The 18,343-nt window shown below is 40.0% G+C and overlaps 1 protein-coding gene across 5 annotated transcripts in view; it reads right to left on the minus strand.

Moving 5' to 3' along the window:
• The window catches only part of DGUOK (deoxyguanosine kinase), a 39,783-nt gene that overhangs the window by 17,476 nt on the left and 3,964 nt on the right, over positions 1-18,343 (minus strand). For 3 of the 5 annotated variants that reach the window (XM_037130883.2, XM_053663388.1, XM_053663387.1), the window contains exon 2: positions 6,837-6,949. The exons of 1 other annotated variant lie outside the window; for it this stretch is intronic. In XM_037130883.2, coding sequence (XP_036986778.2) covers positions 6,837-6,949 — 113 coding nt within the window. Of the gene's footprint in view, positions 1-6,836; positions 6,950-9,027; positions 9,191-18,343 lie in introns of all 5 variants that reach the window. One more of the 5 variants, XM_053663389.1, reaches the window with a different exon arrangement.

Here is an 18,343-nt window from a genome sequence, read left to right on the forward strand (position 1 = left end):
GAGAAATGGACAAAACACAATAAAAACACAAAACTTTAAATAACACATTTCTCTCAGATTTGAAAATAAAAATTAGACCCCAGAAATGAGAACTTGGAGAATAAAATTCTAAATCATTTTTTTGCACACATCTGAAACTGGGATATAGCTTACAATGTTCACTAAATTAAACTTAACACATATTTTAATTATTCCATAGAAAGGTTATTAAATTCATTGTGCCTTATGATCAATGGCATCTTAGAATTGACAAAATATGTCACATCAAACTCTGTACCTTACAAGTAATACATACTCTACACAACACATGGCACATTTACCAAAACTGATCATATAAAAAACTGATCATACATAAGCCATGAAGAAAGTCTTAGTAAGTTCTCTCAGTTAGAAACTATAGAAGCCACAATGTCTAACCATAACAAAATTAGAATTGCAAAGTAACACTCACACAAAATCTACTCAGAAAATGCAAAATATTTTAAACATAATTCTTGGGCAAAGAATAAATTAAAACTACAATTATAAACTCTTTAGAAATTTCAGTTAAAATCTTGTATGTCAAAACCTAGAAGGTAAGGCCAAAGCTTATCCCATGAAAAAAATTTCCAGTTGCAATTGATTTTATTATTAAGGCAGAAAAAAGGGGAAGTATACACAAACTAATCATTCAAGCCTAAGAGCTTTAAAAATGTAAAGAAATTCTGAGAAATAAATGAATAAAGGCAGAAATAATGCAAGCCTCCACAGAATAAAAAATAAAATCTATTAACTAGTTCTCTTTTAAAAACATCAAATAGCCCTGGCTGGTGTAGCTCAGTGGATTGAGTGCAGACTGCAAACCAAAGGGTCACAGATTCGATTCCCAGTTTGGGCACATGCCTAGGTTGCGGGTCAGGTTCCCAGTGGGGGCCATGTGAGATGCAACCACACACTGATATTTCTCTCTCCTTCTCCCTCCCTTCCCCTCTCTAAAAATAAATAAATTAATTTAAAAAAAACATCAAATAGACAATCTATCAAATCTATTCCTCCTCAAAATATTCAAATATGCAGCATGAGACAAAAATAATTCTGGAAGAGTCTAAAGTATTCAAGAAAACCTACTAATTTTACTTGATTAAGTGTGAAAATCTCAATACAAGGCAAGTTTTTTAAGCAAAATTGACTCCAGAAGGTTAAAATAAAGCACCATAAATAATGATTGAGAAATAAACAGTTGTCCAATAACTATTTCCTTCAAACAATACTGAATTCATGGCATTTAAAAAATGATTTCTGTCATACCTTCAAGGAACAGATAATTCCTATGCTAAAAATGATGCAAAACTTCTCATATTTTCATAACCCTGATGGTAAAACCTGTTAAAAACTATACACACAAATATTAATACCAATGAAACTTATAAATGTATATGCAAAATTCCAAACAACATATTAGTAAATTAATGGAACAGTGCACTAAGACCAAAAGAGTTCATTCTAGAAATGGGAAAATGGCACCATTATCAAATCTATGACTCAGAGTTAAGAAGACCCCCATGGTTATTTTGCTAGATGTTAAAAAGACTTGTGATGAAAATTCAACATCTGATTCTAATTTAAAAAAAGTTAATATCCTAGTAATAGAAAAATCCTCCTCCATGTGGTCTATTGAAATGGGCAACAATCCTAGAACAATACTGATACAGTACAGGTAGTTGGACTGAAGAAAGAACAAAATAAGGGTGACTACCACTATTATTTAACATTGTTCTGGAGCTTCTACCCAATGAAAGGAAACAAGAAAAAAGAAATGAGATGAATATTGGAAAAGCTTTACAAATGATTAGAAATTATAGAAGAGGTAAGCAAATAGAGCAAAAAACCCCAAAAAACAATTGACATGAGAATTGTTACACAAATAGGACAACTGACTGCTTTCCTTTAACATAATAATAACCCTGTTCCATTGGTCTGTGTGTGATTTTCTGCCAGTACCATGCTGTTTTGATTAGTGTTTCTCTGTACTATAATTTGAAGGCAGGTAGTGTGAAGCCTCCAGCTTTGTTTTTTTCTGAGGATTACTTTGGCAATTTGGGATCTTTTGTGACTCCATATAAACTTGATGGTTGAAAAAATTTTTTTTATAAACATCATTGGGATTTGGATGAGGATTGCATTAACTCTACACATTGCTTTGGGTAACGTGGGCATTTTAACTATGTTGATTATTCCAATCCACGAACATGGAATATCTCTCCATTTCATTGTGTCTTTTTTAATCTCTTTTAATAAAAATAATTTATAGTTTTCATTATATGGGTCCTTCACATCCTTGGTTAAGTTTATTCCTTGGTATTTTATTCTTTTTGTTGCAATTGCAAAAGGAATTGTATTTTTCAATTCTCTTTCTGAAATTTCATTGTTAGTAAATAGGAATGCAGCAGAAACAAAACCACATGTATATGGGCAGATAATTTTTGACAAAGGAGCCAGAAATACACAGTGGAGAAAATAAAGCCTCTTCAATAAATGGTGCTGGGAAAGTTGGAAAGCCACATGCAAAAGAATGAAACTAGATAGATACAGCTTTTCTCCATGTACAAAAATTTATTCAAAATGGACCCAAGACCTAAATATAAAATCTGAAACAATAAATTACATAAAAGACATAAGTACTAAACTTATGGACCTTGGTCCTAAGAGAGAATTTTATGAATTTGACCACAAAAGCAAGGGAAGTAAAGGCAAAAATAAAGGAATGGGACTTTATCAAACTAAAAAGCTTTACACAGCAAAAGAAACCTGTAACAAAACAAAAAAGTAACCAACCAATTGGGAGAAGATATTTGCAAGCAACAGCTCTGACAAGAGGTTAAAATCCAAAATACATAAAAAACTCATACCACTCCAAACCAAGCAAACAGTCCAATTAAAAAATGGGCAGAAGATGTGAACAGACGCTTTTCCCAAGAAGACATACAAATGGCCAGCAGATATGTGAAAAGATGCTGAATTTCACTAGCTCTTAGGGAAATGTAAATAAAAACTACAATGAGGTACCACCACACACCTGTTAGAATGGCTGTCATCAATAGGACAGGTAATGACAAGAGTGGGAGAGGTTGTGGAGAAAAAGGAGCCCTCGTTCACTATGGAAAACAGGATTGAGGTCCCTGAAAAAATTAACAATAGAATTATATGACCTGGCAATCTCTCTTCTGGGCACCTACTAGAAAAATTCAAAAACATTTATTCTCAAAGATATATGCACCTCTATGTTCACTGCAGCATCATTCACAGTGGTCAAGCCATGGAGAGTGTCCTTCAGTAGAGGATTTTCAGTGGAGGACTGGATAAAGAAGATGTGGTACATATACACAATGGAATACTACTCAGCCATAAGAGAAGACGAAATACTGCCATTTGCAACACGGATGGAACTTGAGATTACTATGCTAAGTGAAATTAAGTGAGTCAGAGAAAGCTAAGAACTACATGAGTCCACTCATATGTGGGATATAAAACTGAAACTTACAGACACAGAAAACAGTATGGTGGTTACCGGAGGGAAGTGACCTGGGAGTAGTAAAAGGTAAAGGAGGCCAAGTATATGGTGACTGAAGATGACTGACTGTGGGTGGTGGGCACACAATGCAATGTACAGATTATATACTGTGGAAATGTATACTTCAAAAAAAAGACTATATTATCTTATTAACAAATGTCACCCCCAAAATTTAACTAATTCAAAAAAATAAATAGCAATAACCAGATTGAAAAAGATGATGGGAAAAAAGATTGCCGTCATAGTAACAACAAAATGTATAACCACTAAGGCATAAACCAAGCAAGAATAGTACTGGGACAAGTAAACAGTCCTGGCTGGTGTGGCTCAGTGAATTGAGTGCCAGCCTTTGAACCAAAGGGTCTCCAGTTCGATTCCCAGTCGGGGCACATGCCTGGGTTGCAGGCCAGGTCCCCAGTGGAGGACGTGTGAGAGGAAACCACACATTGATGTTTCTCTCTCTCTCTCTCTTTCTCCCTTCCTTCCCCTTTCTCTAAAAATAAATAAAATAAAAATGTTTTAAAAAGTTCAAAAAGAAAAAGAATGGTACTGGGACAAGCAAAAAAACTACTTGGGATAAATTAGACACCTATAAATTTCGTTGTTTTTTGAAGACCTAACTGGCCTTATTGACAATCATGAATCAGGCAGCACTCCAAGTAGCAAAAAGAAGGGCACTCCCTAAACTTGTATAACTTTAAAAATAAACATACAGAGTGAAACCATAAAAACAAGAGAAAGAAATGTAGGTGCGTATTTCTGTAATCGGGGTCTGTGAGAGGTCTTTTTAAACTTTAACAAAGGCAGCAACTATGAAGAGACAGATATGAGTACATAAAAACTTTATAAGTATTATATTGAAAAATACATCATCTACAAAGATTAAAAAATGACGAACTGGGGAAAGTACCAGCAGTATATGACAAAGAGTGAAGACACTGAAACTAAGGAATAGTAATAAATGGCTGATAAACATAAAAAGATATTCAGTTCACTGGCAATCAAAGAAATAAACATAAAATAAAACAACACACCATTTTCTTGCCACTCCACTGGCAAAGCTGAAAAAGAACACCTAGTGCTGCTGAAAGCATGGGAAGAAAAATTTCTCTGAACAAAACAATTTGGAAATTATATTAAAAATGTTAACACGATGCATTATTTCTATACATCAAAATTCCAGTTCTAGATTATCATAAGAAAATAAAAACAGGCACAAAATTTAGCTATTAAAAAGAATAAAGCCCTGGCTGGTGTGGCTCAGTGGACTGAGCACCAGCTTGTGAACCAAAGGGTCGCTGGTTTGATTCCCAGTCAGGGCACATGCCTGGGTTGTGGGCCAGGTCCTTGGTGGGAGGTACGTGAGGCGCAACCACACACTGATGTTTCTCTCCCTCTCTTCCCTCTCTCTAAAAAGAAATAAATAAAATCTTTTTTAAAAATGTAGCTACAAGGATATTAACTACTGTAACATTGTTTGTAATAGGGAGAAATAAAAAAACTAAATATTTAAAATAAAAGGCTGGATAACTGAGAGTATATCATATTATGCAGTATAATACTGCCACCATTAAAAACATTACTATGAAAGGATGACCTTGTATATAAAGTGATGTGTAGGTGACAATCACATTTTTGATTAAAGAGAGTAAAGTTTTATACATTTATGTAAGTGTATGTAAATATACATTTTTTTCCTCTGTAGGAAAAAATCTAAAAGGACAGATTTAGAATCTAATCTGATTCTATTAGAATCTAAAATGTAATCTAATTTTACCTCTGGATAATGGGATTATGGGAGTATTAGTTACCTGCTGCTGCATAACAAGTTGTGCCGAAACTTAGTGGCTTGAAAGCACTCACTACCTCGGTTTCTGTAGGCAGGGCATTTGGGACCCAGGTTGGCTGGGCAGTTCGGCCTACGGTTTCTCATGAGGTTGCAGTCAGGGTGTTGGCTGAGGGTACAGCCATCTGAAGACCTGACCAGGAATAAGGATCCACTTCCAAGAAGACTCACTCACACAGCTGTTGTCAGCTTTGTGATGACAACACACAGGACTCGGACGCTTGCTGTGTGGGCCTCTTCACTGCAGGGGATGCTTCATCACAGAGTAGCTGGCATCCTCAGAGCCAAAAGTGATCAGGAGAGAACAAGACTGAAGATATAATGTTGCTTCTGGTCTATGCAGAAAGTCACACTCTGTTATTCATGCCACATTCTAGTCATTAGAAGCAAATTACTAAGTCCGGCCCACACTAAAGGAGAGAATTAAGGTTCATTTCTTAAAGGACAAAGTATCAAACAATGTGTGGACTTTCAGTGGAAAACTAACAAACTAGGGCTCACCTGGACAAAGTAACTTCAGAATAAAGAATAATCTGGAGGAACATGGTGTTTGGCTTGAAAGAGAGAAGATTTAAGGGGGGAAAAAAAGAGGCAAATCACTGCCTTCAACTAACTATGAAGAGTTGCCACATGGAAAAGTTAGGAGGCTTAAGAAGCAAAAGTTGACCCAATGACTCAGAGTCAGTCTCAGGTATGCAAAGTGGTTCATACAAGAACTTTCTAATAATTAGTTGTTAAAAATCAGAATGAGCCACTCAGTGAATGCTCCCATTGGCTAGAGGAGGAGCCTGTGGCAACTGAGGCATGGTGCTACCGCTCCCTTGGCTACCTCTAAAGTTCATGTCCAGACTGGTATTTCCTTACGCATACTGATGTGGCTGGTGTTGAAACCAGCCCCACGGCCTTTCCCAAAGCAGCAGACCTGCAACGAAGGTCTAAGCCATGATGTATAAATGAAATGTACGGTGCTCGACACAATATTGTGCCTGGTACATAGTAGGTGCTTTATAAATGTTAGTTACATCTGCATTGACTCGAAGTGTGATAAGGTGCTCTCTAAGGTCCTTTCCAATTTTTAAGACTTCATAAATAGTTAAAATCACTTTAATTAACTGTTGATCTTGATGGTGAGCCTCACTAATATACTTACAGGCAGGAATGACAAAATTAATCTTCAAAGCCTGAATGGCTGGACATGCTTTGAGAAACCACACAGAACAGAAGCAGTCATTTATGTAGACATGTAATAACCACAAAAATGAACACTAAACATATTCAAACAAGTTATATTCTCTCTTCCATATGCGGTCTGCGTGCTGGAATGAAGGTATTTTAAAAAGGAGACGAAACTGGGCTATCTCACCCCTCAGAGAAAATCAGACTACTACAATTAGTTTACTCGCTCATGCCTGCCAAGTACCCACACAACTAAAAACTTACTTTTTGCGTGCCAGCAGCCTGGACGTTCTGCCATGTTGCTACAGGTTCTGTAGCTACGTGCCACTCGGGGTAAGTTTTCTCGAGTAACTTCACAAAGGTAGACTTTCCCACAGCTGCAATGCAAACAGCATGTGTTGGGACATTTCCCAAATCGGGGCTGAAGGAAAAGGCGGCTATCCTGCCCAACTCATGGAGACAATGATCAGTTTTGACAATTTCAAACCCAGCAACAGTCATATCCACTGTAAGACTGACAATGGGTCAGGCCCTGCTACCTGGAGTCACCCTAGTGAATGTACACAACAGGGAGGAAAAATACGCCTAAGATTTGATCTGAAATTTTAATGTCCCAACCTCCCAGAGGCAAAGAGTATTTAACAATAGTAAAAAAAATGTAATAGTCCAGCCCTGGCTGGTGTGGTTCAGTTGGCTGGAGTGTCAACTCACAGACCAGAAGGCCTCGGGTTTGACTACTGGTCAGGGGACATACCCAGGCAGCAGGCTGGGGCGCAGACAAGGCAGCCAATCAGTGTTTCTCTCACACACTGATGTTTCTCTCCCCCTTCCTCTTTCTCTAAAAGCAATGACAAAAATGGCTTTGGATAACAAGAATATTTTTTAAAAATGTAATAGAATATCAAAAGTAGATGAAATCAGCTACATATGTTGTAAAGCTTGAATCACAATCCTATTTATTCTGTGATGGTGTAAAAATCGAAACTTTTTCACAATAGATAATGACCTTCATTCATTTAACAATCTGACCAAATGCTTAGGACTGTCTGACCCTGGGGGTGTAATGATAAACAAACACAGGATCAACTTTGCCCTCACAGCTTATATCGAGATAGATACTAAACAAACACAGAAGGAAATTATAACAAATTGTGTTAAGTGCTAGAAAAGAAAAATGCAGGATGGCTCTAATACTGCTTAGGAGGTCAGGGAAGGCTCCTCTGAAAAATATCTGAGGTAAAATCTGAAAGATTAGTTAGCCAGGCCAAGGGCTAGGGGACAGCAATCCAGGCAGAGATATCTGCACGAACAAAGGTGGGAAAAGAGAAAGAAGTAGGTACACAATAAAACAGAGAAGTCTATGTGTGGCCTTGAAGAAGCCAGTGCAACTACAGTGAGGGAGAAGTGTGACTCAAGATGTGTGTGAAGAGGCAGGCAGGCAGGCAGCCGGGATGAGGTGGTGAAGGGCCTCGTAGTCATGGGAAGAAATCTGAATCTACTGGAAGGACACTGGGAAGTCAGTGGTGATGGGTTTTATGCAGGGAAATGCCAAATTTCTATCTCATTTTTAAAAGATCATGGAAGTAGACAGACCAGTTAGAAGACAATAGTGGCCTGAACCAAGGTGATAGGAGAGGTGTAGAAAATAGCAGATGCTTTGAGAAATGCTTTGGAGATTAAGTCAACCTAGGACCACAACACTGAAGTCATCTTTTCCCATTACACCACTGTCTAGCCCATACCTCCCTGAGCTCCAGACTTCACTCTCCAAGAGTCCACTGGACATCTCACGTGGATGTCCCACAAACACCTCAACGTCAATATATTCCTTAAATGAACTCACCATCTTCCCCACCTGTTTTCCATATCCCACCATCTACTCACTGTCAGAACTCTCTCCTCTACCAAACCTCAAGTGGCCACCACGTGCTTTGGTACCTGCCTTTTAAATTCCCCGCATCTGTCCTTTTCTATTCTCACCTCCTGCTCAAGACCAGCCTTTCAACATCTCTTGCCTCTCCAACTTTGCCCTTGTCCTCTTCAATCCATCATTCATACTGCAGCCACAATGAACACAAAACAACATTGCTTAAAACTCTCTGACAGCTCTGCATTGCCTTCATAATAAAACCCAACCCTTTAACACAACCTGCGAGACTTTATGATCTAGTCCCTACATATACCTCTCCGGCCTCAGCTTCATTTCAGGCATCCTGAGCTCCTTCTGGACCAAACTCCTTCCAACTCCAATCATGCCACGTTTTCTGCTGCAAATCTGACTGTTCATACACTTTACCATTTCCTGGTACACTTCCTCTCCTCAGCTGGCCAACTCCAACTCAATCTTCAAGAATCTGCTCAGGCCCTGGCTGGTATGGCTCAGTTGGTTGGAGCGTCATCCCATAACCAAAGGATTCCCGGTCAGGGCACATACCTAAGTTTTGGGTTCACTCACTTGTCTGTGCATGTGAGATCCCCGGTCCAGGCGCTTAGGATTCCTGGGCCCCGGGTCTGTGCACACATAAGATCTCCAGTCTGGGCATGTACACATATGGGAGGTAACCAATCGATGCTTCTCTCTGGCATTGATATTTCTTTCTTCCTTCCTTCCTCTCTCTCTAAAAAAAAAAAAAAAAAAAAATGAAAAAAATGTTCTTGGGTGAGGATAAAAAAAAGAATGTTTAGATATGCCTTCTATGTGAAGCTTTTCCAGACCCTGATACCTCTATTCAATTAGCTAATCCTCCTTCATGCTTGACCTGGCATTCTGGGTAAGACTCCATCACTGCCATTGTAATGATATTTCTCCAGGTACAAGACAGGGGTCCCCCAGGACAGGAACCAAAGCCCAGCCAATGACCTGACTGAATGAGTAAAACATTTAATACATTATTAATTTTAGTTCCCTCTGAAACCTACCTTTGTTAAATATCAAAAATAAACTTTAAGAATGCTCTGACCAGAGTGGCTCAGTTGGTTGGGCATCATCCCGCAAAGCAAAACATCACCAGTTCAATTCCCAGTAAGGGCACAAGCCTGGGTTGCAGATTTGGTCCCTGCCTACAGTTGGGGAGTGTACGAGAAGCAGCTGGTTTCTCTACCACATCGATGTTTCTCTCTCTCTTTCCCCTCTATAGAAAATTTAATTTTTTTAAAGAATAAAATAAACCTTAAGAGTACTTTTGGAACTCAATCTTCTCTATTGGAGTTGATTTTTCTTAAATAAGTTCTACTCTTGGGATAAATCCAAATATTTGGTTGGCCAAAGAGTTTGTTTTTTCCAATAAGATGGCTCTAGTAGCACTTAGCTGTCTTTAATTTTATTCGAAACAATTTTGTTAGATTTTATTGTGACACCTGTCATATCAGCTTGCTTTTTATAAATTTTTTAAATTAAAATTTTTTTGTGTTGTTCAAGTACAGTTTTCTGTCTTTTACTCCCATCCCAGCCCACCCCCCCTTAGTTTTTGTCCATGTGTCCTTTATATTTGTTCCTATAAACCCTTCTTCCCCTTTTCCCTTGAAATTCCCTCCCCTCCCCCCTCTGGTCCCTGTCAGCCTGTTCTCTATTTCAGTGTCTTTGGTTCTTTTTTAAAAAAACTTATCAAAATCAGTGAATTTTTGTGTAGCCATTTTAATATTGAAGATGGAAAAAAATAAGCAACAGTTTTGGCATATCATGCTTTGTTATTTAAAGAAAAGTAAAAACACAAGTGAAACGCAAAAGATCTGTGCAGTGTATGGATAAGGTGCTGTGACTTTGAACGTGTCAAACTATGAACAGTAAAATGATAAACTCGTAAGTATCAACAACTAACCTAAAAAACAAAAAACTAAGCAAACAACTAGAACAGGAACAGAGTCACAGAAATGGAGATCACATGAAGGGCTATCAGCGGGGAGGGGGAGAACGGGGGCAGAAAGGTACAGGGAATAAGAAGCATAACTGGTAGGCATAAAATAGACAGGGGGAGGTTAAGAATAGTATAGGAAATGGAGAAGCCAAAGAACTTATATGTATGGCCCATGGACATGAACTAAGCGGGGGGGGATGCTGGTGGAAGGACAGTGTAGGGCAAAGGGGAATAAAGCAAAGAAAAAAAATGGGACAAGTGTAATAGCATAATCAATAAAATATATTTAAAAAATGGTTTGCGAAGTTTCATGCTGGAGATTTCTTTTTTTATATATATTTTATTTATTTATTTTTAGAGAGCGGGGAAGGGAAGGAGAAAGAATGGGAGAGAAACATCAATGTGTGGTTGCCTTTCATGTGTCCCCTACTGGGGACCTGGCCTGCAACCCAGGCATGTGCCCTGACTGGGAATCGAACCAGTGACCCTTTACTTCACAGGCCTGTGCTCAATCCACTGAGCTACACCAGCTAGGGCTGGAGATTTCTCATTGATGATGCTCCACGGTCAGGAAGACCAACTAAAGTTGAAAGAGATCAAATCGAGACAGTAATTGAGAACAATCGGCGTTCTACCACGCAGGAGATAGCTGACATACTCAGAATATCCAGATCAATAAAATTATTGGTGAACATGAAAAATGTGTCTTTTATTTTCTGGAAAAAACCAACCATATGGACTTTTTGGCCAACCCAATAGAACCAAGAGAAGAGAGGAAGGCATGCTTCCAGTCGATTTTATCAGCCACTCACGGTCCTGATCAGGAGTGAAGAGTTGTCTCAGCAGAAGGGCCCACACATCCAATAAGTGACATTTCTCACACACCACTCCAACTCCTCTCTGAACTCACAGGCTAGGAACAAACAACATGAATCTATGCATTTGGCACAGTCATGCTCATCTCTCACTCCCACTCCACCAAACTTCTGAGCGTCTCTGCACATGTGCTCAGCCTCTGCTCTTCCCACACTCCACTGACTAAACGCCTTTCCCGGCTCCACTAGGCCTGTGTCTAAATCCTCTTCCCTACCAAGTCCAAGGTCTCACTTCTTCCATAAGTTCAGGACTTCTCTAACTCACACCAAATTTCTACCATACTGGGCAGTTGAATCAAAGAAGATATATTTATTAATGACCTACAATTTGTTTAGCATGTAATTGTTTTGATTATTTCATTCATCTCAGTGTTGGTTTCCTAACAGGATCTCAATCTCTGGGGCTGGGCCTCTGGCATGCACATTTTTAAAGTATGCCCCAAGTGCTCCTGGTACATACTTATTTTTATAATTTTTAAAATTTAACCCTCACCTGAGGATGTGTTCATTGATTTTAGAGAGAGAGGAAGGAACAGACAGACAGAGACAAAGATCTATGTGAGAGAAAAACATCAATTACAAGTTGGTTGAGTTTGTATATTATCAGATACTTGCCCACCCTGAGAAGCCCCTAGTTTAAAACATCTGGCAAGGACTTCTGGCCAAGATGGAGGCGTAGGTGGAAACACTGTGCCTCCTCGCACAACCAAGTTTAAAGACAACAAAGTTTTAGTAACAAAAACGCAACCAAAACACAGAAAGTTGAACTGTACAGAAGTCCAACAAAAACAAACCATTCATCCACACCGGTAAGAGGAGCAGGGTCAGCGGCTGGAGGAGCGGGGTCGGGCAGGAAAGATCTGCCAGACTGACCCAGGCGGCGCCAGTTGGCAGATTCCAGGTGTGGGGCGGCAACAGGTGGACCCAGTGAGGGCATAAGGCGGCTGGCTGACCCCGGTCACACAATCGCATGCAGATAAATCATGCGAAGGAGCGAGCAGTGAGACAGACCGCACAGGCTAGAGCTCCAGCAATGACAATTAAAGCCTAAAAGCACCAATTGGAAAAACTTCTAGGTGCCGGGAGAGGCTCCCAGGCTCACAAAGAGTTTGCTGGAGAGACCGACAGGGTCCTGGAGGGTGCACAGGCCCACACACCTGGGAGCCAGCACCAGGGGCCCCGGTTTGGTTGCAAGAAGCAGCAGAGGGGACCAGAATTGGAGAGAGAGCAGAACAAACGCTGTTGCCCCTCTCTGACCCTGCTCCCACATACAGCGTCACAACCCAGTGACCTGGGTTGGCCCGCCCTGGTGAACACCTAAGGCTCCACCCCTCATATGTAACAAGCGTGAACAGACCAAAACATTATGGCTCAAGAAGAACAGCTCAAAGCCCCAGAGGCAATACTTTTAATAGACCAAGAGACAGCCAACCTATCAGATGCACAGTTCAAAACACTGGTGATCAGGATGCTCACAGAACTGGTTCATTTTAGTCACAAATTAGAGAAACAAATGAAGTCTAAACTAATTGAAATAAAGGGAAATGCACAGAAAACCAATAGTGATGAAAAGGAAACTGCGACTCAAATCAAGGGAGTGGACCAGAAGGAAGAAAAAAATGACCAAACAGGAAAGGATGAAGAAACAATTCAAAAAAATGAGGAGAGGCTTAGGAACCTCCAGGACATCTTTAAATGTTCCAACATCTGAATTAGAGGGGTACCAGAAGGGGAAGAGGAAGAGCAACAAGTGGAAAACTTATTTGAACAAATAATAAAGAACTTCTCCAATCTGGCAAAGGAAATAGACTTCCAAGAAATCCAGGAAGCTCAGAGAGTCCCAAAGAAGTTAGACCCAAGAAGGAACACACCAAGGCACATCATCATTACATTAGCTAAGATTAAAATGAGGGAGAGAATTATAGAAGCAGCACGAGATAAGGAGACAGTTACCTACAAAGGAGTTCCCATCAGACTGTCAGTGGATTTCTCAAAAGAGACCTTGCAGGCAAGAAGAGGCTGGAAAGAAGTATTCCAAGTCATAAAATCCAAAGACCTACATCCAAGATTGCTCTATCCAGCAAAGCTTTCATTTAGAATGGAAGGAAGGGCACATAAAGTACTTCTCAGATAAGGTCAAACTCAAGGAGTTCATCATCACCAAGCCCTTACTATATGAAATGTTAAAGGGACTTATCTAAGAAAAAGAAGATAAAAAACATGAACAGTGAAAGGACAGCAAACTCAGTTATTAACAGGCACACCTAAAACAAAAGCAAACAACTAGAACAGGAATAAAACCACAGAAATGAAGATCACATGAAGGGTTAGCAACAGGGGAGTGGGAGGAGGAGAGAGGGGGGAAAAGTACAGAAAATAAGTAGCATTGACAGTAGGTAGAAAATAGACGGGGGGAGGGCAAGAATAGTATGGAAAATGTAGAAGCTAAAGAACTTATGACACATGAACATGAACTAAAGGGGGGGAATGTGGGTGGGAGAGGGTGTGCAGGGTGGAAGAGAATGAAGGTGGGGAAATGGGACAACTGTAATAGCATAATCAATAAAATATATTAAAAATAAAAATTTAAAAATATCTGGCTAAGCCCTGGTGTAGCTCCACCAGGTGTAGCTCCACTGGTGTAGCTCAGTGGATTGAGCAGAGGCCTGTGAACCAAACAACAGTGGTTTGATTCCCAGTCAGGGCATGTGCCTGGATTGTGGGCCAGTTCCCAGCAGGGGACTCATGAAAGGCAACCACACATTGATTTTCTCTCTATCTCTCCTTCCTTTCCACTCTAAAGATAAGTGGATAAAATCTTTAAAAAAAATATCTGGGAAAGATGGTCAATATTTAGATTGCATATTGTTGATTTAAGTCTAAAACATGCTCCCTGCTATCAGCTGAAAAGCTATTTTAATATTAAAAGATGAAGGTACTTGTTATCTGAGTGATGCTGAATAACTGTTAAAATTATTAAAAATTAAAATCAATTATGGCCCTGGCCATGTAGCACACTTGGTTGGTGCATCATCAGCCAAGGTTGCACGTTTGATCCCTGGTCAGGGCACATACAAGGAGCAACCAATAAATGCGTAAATAAGTGGAACAACAAGTCAATGTTTCTCATTTGCTTTCTCTCTCTAAAATCAATAAAAAAAAAAGACATGCACACAACCATTAAAAAAGAAAAACAATTACTGCAGAAACTACTGCATATGGAAAGGGCCCCGCAGGATAGGGAGTGCCATCTGTACCTGTGAGGTCATACACTGTTAGTTCATTTAAGAGCAGTCGGGACTTTCAGAACCTGACTCATGCCATTTAAACACACAAAACCCGGAATGCCAACAAACTAGATGTAATGGGAAATACACAGTTCCAATGACTGGAACAATCACATCAGAGCAACACCTCCACCCTGCACCCCTTCCCCATTCCAAAGCTCCTGGAAGCCAGGTTAGTAATCAGAACATGGCTTCAGCAAAGGATGGCAGTAAGTGGTGGTGGGAGGTCCCAAGAGTTGTGCCAACCGTGTTGCTGCGGGGCTTGGAGAACCTGGGTCATTTACCACAGCACGGAGTTTCTTCCACTGCATTGCAATGGAACTCGGCTGTGTCAGGCACCGTCCACACGTGTGAAATACTAATTTTAAAAAATCGAAGTTACATGTTTATATTAAAACCAGATACAGCATAACTTCTTTTTAGTGCTGTGATACCTCATCATAATAGTTTTTTTCTTCCTGCTTGGGTTTTGATTTTTAGATAAATGTGTCTAAAGTGTTCCCAGGGACTTCCCAGTGGCGTTTCTGGTGGTGCTGGCTGGCTCTCCACTGCAATGCTGGCCTCCTCCTCATGACCAAAACACTCACATCCACTGGAAGCCACTCCTCTCCACGTCACACTGGGCAAACCGACAAGTTCCTTCACTTGGTCTCTATGCAAAGCACCAGCTTCTTATGATACTATTATTGCAATTTAATTATACCCTAGCTTTACTGTTACCTTTCACTATACTCTTTAATATCATAAAATTTGGGAGTTACCAGATCTCAGCATCAAACTTTCCCTTGGGGCCTTGGCTATCCTTGTACCTTACTTAATGTACCATGACTTGAAAAGGGGTGGGAGCGACTTTTTGAGAGTACATTACTTCAACGTGTTGATTTTTATTAGCACTGGAATTGTCAATCTACCTGCTGGACCAAAGAGTTCCATTGTTAATGTCCATCTTATTCCTAAATCATGGTTTCTTCCTCCTACAAATTTTTCTATGCACTACAACACCTGCTATAAAAACATTATGCTAAAATCTAGTAGTAAGATAGTATCTGATATAACAACCCAAATAATCTATTACTTTAAGTGTAATACAGCTGTATCTCATGGGAGCCTCTTAAATATATCACTTCCAAGCATTTTCTTCTCTAAGACAAAATTAAAAACACAGGAAAAATCCACTTCTGAAACTTTATACAAAACACACAAACAAACAAACCAATGGCCATAAATATAAAACGGTCTATCTTTAAACAAAAATTCTTCAAAGAAAATTACAAACTTTATTTCAGCAACTTCATTTGATGCTGCATTCATTCACTCAGTCATTCAATCAATAAATGTAGCTACTAAGTGGTAGGTACTACAGCTAAAATGATGGACCAGGCTGAGATCCTGCCCTTTAGGGACTTATACTTCAGTCCTGAATCTAAGTACCCAGGATCACATAGGCTCTGAGACTATAGCCATTCTGGGAATACTTTCAAAAATCATGCAGCAACTGAAATGAAACTTAGTACATTTTTGCCCTGATTCTTGTTCATGGGAAACTATGTTTACAAAAAACAAAAACAAAAAACACCCTTCCTCACCGCTTCCGAGTACATCCCAAACTCATCCATTCTCCCTGAAACCCTTCCTGATCTGGAATGCCCGCCTCCTCCACTCTGCCCACTAGCTGATTCATCCTTTCACTGTCGCCTTCTCCAACTGTCTCCACCTCCTTCATCTCTAGGCAAAGTTAATTACTGCCTGCTCTAGTTTACCAAGGTTTTACACTGTAATTGTTGTTGACTCATCGCTCTCTCCGGCTAGGCTGGAAGCTCACTTTTTGAAGACACAGACTGACTTTATTCTCTTTACATCCTGAGTATCTAGCCAGGTACAAAGAATGGCGATGGATGCATGGAATGAGTTGGATCACAGCAGACTCCAATTCATGATGTTTGGAATAAATTGGTCACTCCCCCACCCCCTGGATTCTTTGCCCAACTGTTTATACTCAATAAAGTTAGATGTGTATTAGTGGTCTTAAATCACTAACCTTGAATGCCAGAGGACACATGTTATAGAGAAACTCTCCACTGCTTTATGTCCCAGTCTCTACACTGCAAAAGTACAAAATAGCTTCCTCTTTCCTGGTGGGATCTTTCAAATCAAAGTAAGAACAGCCTGAGATGACTCTCTGACAATATTTCAAAGAACACTCCTTTCTTCAATTTAGGTTTGTAATCATAAAATACTTTAAAAAGATAGGCTATTTTATTTTTTAGATCTTAAGGAAGTCTAGGTATAAAGCTTTTCACTTACAACCTAGCCATAGGCCTAACCACACAACCCTATTGCTTCACGACTCATGCTAAATGCCGTTAGTTGTTACCTCACTGACTCGGTTCCTTTATACATGCTGCTCTACCAGCCAGCTGCTGCTATCCACATCTGCAGGGTCAAAATAGCAAGATGTAGAGAAGTAGCGCTACAATACAAGAAAAGCCACTCCAGCCCTGGCTGGTGTGGCCTAGGACCCGAAAGGCTGCCGGTTGGATTCCCGGTCAGGGCTCATGTCTGGGTTTCGAACCAGGTCCCCAGTTGGGGGCATACAAGATGCAACCGATTGACGTTTCTCTCCCTCTTTCTTCCTCCCTTCTCCTCTCTCTACAAATAGATAAAATATTTTTAAAAAGGCACTCTAAAGATATCTAACTTCAGTTAGGGCAGGGGCTCGCCTTGCTCTGTTCACATTTCCTGAATGGGTATTCTCATTCTGATTTGTTTAATGATGCCACCTGTGATTAGAGAGCCAAAAAACTCATTTGATTATACTATCAGTTTAAAATATTTCCTTTGTGGGTACCAATGACTAACTTCCATATGGGTATTACAGCATAGGATTCAAGCATCTGGTAAACACTGAATGAGTACAATGGGTCAAGAAGGGGGGCAGGTTCTGGTGACGGAAAGATGAACAAGACACTAAGTGGCCAGACCAGGGAAGATGTTAAATGTTGCAAACAATCTCAACAGAACTCAAGTGCTACAGGCAGTTGTGGGTACAAAATGTTATGAGAGCATACAGAGGAGGCAGTGACTAATTTTGCCTGGGGAGAGTCATCAGAGTGAGTGGGATGATGGAGAGTAACAGGAAATAGAGAGAGCGCCAGATTAAAGGATATCCCAGTCCACATGTTAGTCACTTTCCTTGGGCAACTGCAGTCACTTCCAAGGCTTCGACAACTACCCCATGGTCAACTTCCATACATGAAACCTCAGCTTCCAACTCTCCTGACCCTGGGCACATATTCTAACCTCCCTCAGAACACCTATCTCTGTATGTCTCAGAGGCATCTCATATAAAATACAGGGTTCAGCGGAAGTAAGGCTTGCTTGTGTGTGGTTGGTAGGGCATGCGAATGTCTCGCATGAGATGGACAGCAATTTGAACATTTCACCTAAAATATCATATGGTGTGACTGAGTGTGATGTTGTTATGTTACAGAATTACATGCTTATGACTTTGTAATAAGAGTTTATAATGAAACAGGGGGCATTATTTTTGCTGGACCCTGTATATCTCTCTTCCTTCCCCAGATTTCTTCTTCTTTTATTCCCATCCTCAGTTTTCAGAGTCAGTGTCCAAAGTATAAACCTCATTGCTATCTTCTATGCCTCTTTATCCCTCACCTTCAAGTGGCTACCAAGGCCTTCAAACTTCAAAATCTTCAAATGTCAAAATCCTACTTCAAAATCTCTCTCAAACCAGC

This window comes from Artibeus jamaicensis, unplaced genomic scaffold, assembly GCF_021234435.1.
Source record: "Artibeus jamaicensis isolate MK-2021 breed Jamaican fruit bat unplaced genomic scaffold, CSHL_Jam_final contig_3174, whole genome shotgun sequence".
NCBI classification, from domain to species: domain Eukaryota; kingdom Metazoa; phylum Chordata; class Mammalia; order Chiroptera; family Phyllostomidae; genus Artibeus; species Artibeus jamaicensis.